General features: G+C 40.8%; 1 protein-coding gene across 1 annotated transcript; it reads left to right on the top strand.

Moving 5' to 3' along the window:
* The first annotated feature begins 2,170 nt into the window (after positions 1-2,170).
* On the top strand, positions 2,171-2,823 carry LOC100345570 (ubiquinol-cytochrome c reductase complex assembly factor 4). The gene is given in 2 exon segments (XM_008254710.3): positions 2,171-2,278; positions 2,281-2,823. Coding segments are annotated over 2 exon segments (651 nt in total).
* Positions 2,824-4,861: the final 2,038 nt, after the last annotated feature.

The following is a 4,861-nucleotide window of genomic DNA, read 5'->3' as shown; positions in this document are numbered from 1 at the left end:
GTGTTACTATATAATATTCCTGGAATCCACAGAGATAAATTTTGTGTATAATTTGATTCTGTAACAAAATAAAACCAGGAAGTTACATACATGAAAATGTTCAATTTTAATTAAGTGACATTAAAGCTGGATTTGATTACATTGTAGATTCATATTCCTAAATTATGAAATAGCTGATAAATACAAATTATTCATTACTACAACTGTGAAATATTTATCCATTGACTACCCAAACTAGAAATAGTGCATAATATTTTCAATATATTTATCCTTGCTTATGTTGCTTAACATTTTAACTAATAAAATCTTGTTTTGTAGTGATAAGTATCTTTCTGATATTTCTTTTTTCATTTCCAATATATTTTAAAAATTTTAACTTTGCTAACTTTTAAAATTTATTTTCACGTATGTGAAAGAGTGACAAAGAGAGACAGAGAAAGGCACAGACATTGACAGAGACAGGGACAGAGAGAGAGAGAGAGAGAGAGAGAGATCTTTTACTCTCTGTTCCACTCCCCAAATGCCTGCAACAGTGAGGACTAGGCCAAGTCAAAGCCAGAAACCCAGAACTCCATCAGGGTCTCCCATATGAGTGGCAAGGGCCCAGCCACTTCAGTCATTATCTGTTTCCTCCCAGGATGCATTGGAAGGATGCTGGATTAAAGCAGAGGAATCAGTACTATACCTAGCATGCCAAAATGGGATGCAGGTGCCATAAATAGAGGCTTACTCCCCTGGACCACGATACTCATCCCCCAAATATTGTAATAACATTTTAAATGTTTCTCTGTAAATATTTCAGAACTGTTTTTTTCCCTAAACCTTATCTGATAATCTATGATTTTAATATGAAAATTGATCACATTTACATGTACTATATTTGCATGTACTATAAAAATTAGACCCAATTTAAGCTTACCATATATTTTTGGATGCTTTGTTTTTTTTTTTTTTTTTCATTTCACAAGTTATCTAGTGTATTTATTTTCATTTTACTGGATGGCTGTGATTCTTTCAGCTTGCAGGCGTTAAAATTCCTCAGTCTGAAAATAATTTCACTTTCTGCACACCTGACTGGTTTATTGCATGTCTACAGAATTTGAAATTCAAAATGATATTTCCACAAAAAATATTTTACTTGTTTTCTTTTAGAATCCATTTTGCCAATGTGTTATCAAATAAAAATCTTTATTTCTTTAGTAGTAATTTTTATTCTTTGTAAATCCTGATTGTGTTTGCCATTACAAACACAAAGTAAAAATGGCTCCTTTACTTCTTAAAAACTTTTCATTAGTTATGTGCATTTGTTCCATATCAGGGAAATATTTCTCTTTTATTTTTAAATTTTTTAAAGATTTTATTTATTTTTATTTGAGAGGTAGAGTTACAGACAGTGAGAGGGAGAGACGGAGATAAAGGTGTTCCTTCCATTGGTTCACTCCCCAAATGGCCACAACAGCTGAAGCTGTGCTGAACCGAAGCCAGAAGCCAGGAGCTTACTCCAGGTCTCCCATGTGGGTGCAAGAGCCCAAGGACTCAGGCCATCCTCCACTGCTTTCCCAGGCCACAGCAGAGAGCTGGATGGGAAGAGGAACAGCCAGGACTAGAACCAGTGTGCACATGGGATTCCAGTGCCGCAGGAAGAGAAGTAACCCATTGCGCCATTGCGCCGGCCCTGAAATATTTCTCTTTTAATTGTTGGATTGCTCTTTTCCTATTGTGACTTTTCTCACATCTCTAAATTACTATTGATTCAATCTTGGAACTTGAAAGAATAAAATAATCATGAATCTATTTTAATATAAAAATCACATTGTAAAATATGTAATGTCAACAAATGGTGCTGGGACAACTAGAAGTTTACATGCAAAACAGAATCTAGATATAGTTTCCCATACCTTTTAGAAAAATTAACTCATAATGTATTACAGATTTAAATGTATAACATAAAATTACAAAAACCCTGGAAGGTAACATTGGAGAAACTCTATATTTGGCTATATTTCTATAAACAAATAGAGCATAACAGAGGACAGAAATAATTGATGAGCTCGAAGAGAAACATTGTGAAGAAAACGAAAAGCTAGGTTACAGATTGGAAAATATTTCCAAATATGTATCTGATAAAGAACTGTTACACAAAGCATTCTTTTTAAAACAACAAAAGAAAATGAACAATCTGGGGGCGCACCGGCAGCCGGCAGCCAGGGCCGTCCGGAGGCTGCTGGGCGGGGCGGGCCGAAGCCTGCACTCGCCGCCGGGCCTGCGGGCTCGGGGCCCTCCCCCATCGGCGAGGGCGAGGACGAGCCTGGCCGCCCCATCCAGTTCTCCTGCAGCAAGGCCAGCCCGGCCCGCTGGACGGTGGCGCAGTCGATGGGCTGGCAGCAACAGCGGCCGTGGTGGAAGGTGCTGCCGGTGAGCCTGTCCCTCATGCTGCTCGTCACCTGGTGCTTCCTGCGGCCGAAGAGCAGCGCGGACCTGTGGCTGCAGCGGGTGCTGGACGGAGAGGGGCCGGGGCACGGCGGCGGCGCGGAGGCCCCCGGAGCGCGGGCCCAGCGGGGCAGCAGGGGCGGCCTCACGCAGACAGTTGTCAATAAACAGCCCGACCTCGTGGAAAAAAAAAAAGAAAGAAAGAAAATGAACAATCTGATTAAGAAATATGCCAAAGACCTGAAGAGACATCTCACCAAACTACATATATTTATATATTGGGGCTGGCATTGTGGCACAGTGAGCTACACTAACGTTTGCAACAATGGCATCCCATACTGGAGCACTGGTTCGGGTCCTGGATGTTCCACTTCTGATTCAGATCTCCCCTAATGCACCTGAGAAAGTAGCAGAAGATAGCCCAAGAGCTTGGGTGCCTGCACCCAAGTGGGAGACCCAGATGAAGCTCCTGGCTCCTGACTTCAGCCTGGCCCAGTCGCAGCCAATGCAATCATTTAGGGAGTGAAGCAGCAGATGGATGGAAAATTCTCTCTCTCTCTCTGTCTCTATCTCTGTCTGTGTGTGTGTGTGTGTGTGTGTGTGTGTTTGAGTCTGACTGTTACTGTCTGTGACTCCTTCAAATAAAATTAATAAATCTTAGAAAAAAGAATATATACAAATATTTAACAAAAGATGTTTCCCATCATAGGTCAACTAGGACAACAAATTGAAACAAGGAAATACTTCTACACTCCTATTTGAATGGCGAAAATTAAAAAAAAAAAAACTAGCAGTAAAAAATGCTTACAAAGATATGATGATTGTAAGTATATATGCACCTAATGCTGGGCACCCAGCTTTATAAAAACAAGCATTTTTAGATCTAACAGGAGAAATAAGCCCAAATGACAATGGAAGTTTAAAAAATCCCCTTTCAACTGACAGATCTTTGGGAGAAAAAAATAACAAAGCAATATCACAGTTAGACTAGACTATAGATCAAATGAACCTAACAGATCTTGGCAGCACATTCCATCCAATAGCTGAATAATACTTGACACAAGGAACATTCTCAAGGATAGACCATATATTATACCACAAAACAAGTCTTTAAAAGTTATGGGGCTGGCATTGTGGCATAGTGGGTAAAGGTGCCATCTGTGATACTAGCATCCCATATAGGTGCTGGCTGGTAGCCCAGCTGCTCCACTTCCAATCCAGATTCCTGGCAATGGATTGGGAAAAGCAGCAGAAGATGGCTCAAGTGCTTGATCCTCTGCCACCCATGTGGGAGACACAGATGAGGCTCCTGGATCCTGGCTGTGGCCATCTGGGGAGTAAACCAGTAGATGAAAGATCTCTCTGTCTCTCTCTATATATCTTTCTATCCCTCTGTAATCCTTTTTTTTTCTAGAAGTCTTTTATTTGAGGAATACAAACTCAGTGGATTTCATAAGTTACAATTTTAGGAATGTAGTGATTCTTCCCACTGTACCTGCCCACCTACAAACACTCCCATCTCTCTTCCGCCTCCCTCTGCTATTTCCATTCTTCTTCTCCTTTTTTTTTTTTTTTTTTTTTTGACAGGCAGAGTGGACAGTGAGAGAGAGAGAGAGAGAGAGAAAGAGAGAAAGGTCTTCCTTTTTCCGTTGGTTCACCCTCCAATGGCCGCTGTGGCCGGCGTGCTGCCGCCAGCAAAACCACGCTGATCCAAAGCCTAGAGCCAGGTGCTTCTCCTGGTCTCCTATGCAGGTGCAGGGCCCAAGGACTTGGGCCATCCTCCTCTGCACTTTCGGGCCACAGCAGAGAGCTAGACTGGAAGAGGAGCAACCGGGACAGAATCTGGCACTCCGGCCAGGACTAGAACCTGGTGTGCCTGCGCCGCAGGCAGAGGATTAGCCTATTGAGCCGTGGCACTGGCCTCCCCATTCTTATTTTTTACCAAGATCTATTTTCAATTAACTTTATGCATATATGATCAACTCTATACTAAGTAAAGAGTTCACAAATAGTATTTAAAAAAAAAAAAACTTCTATAACAATTGAGACAAGGGCTATGCAAATCACTGCATTTCAAAGTGTCAATTTCACTTCTATAGATTACGTCTTAGGTATTCTCTCAGCACAGATCAGGGAGAACATGTGGTATTTATCCTTTTGGGACTGGCTTATTTCACTAAATATGATGTTTCCAGTTTCATCCATTTTGTTGCAAACAACAGGATTTCTTTTTTTTTTTAATTTTTGACACTGTTTAGTATTCCATGTTGTATATATCACATAATTTTTTTTATCCAGGCTTCTGCTGTTGGACATTTGGGTTGATTCCATATCTTAGCTATCATGAATTGAGTTGCAATAAATATGGGGGTTCAGATCACTCATATGCTGATGTCATTTCCCTTGGTAAATTCCCAGGAGTGGGGTGGGT

Source organism: Oryctolagus cuniculus, chromosome 2, assembly GCF_964237555.1.
Source record: "Oryctolagus cuniculus chromosome 2, mOryCun1.1, whole genome shotgun sequence".
Lineage (NCBI taxonomy): Eukaryota > Metazoa > Chordata > Mammalia > Lagomorpha > Leporidae > Oryctolagus > Oryctolagus cuniculus.
The sequence above is the reverse complement of the archived record's forward strand: the minus strand, read 5'-3'. Positions and strand labels throughout refer to the sequence as shown.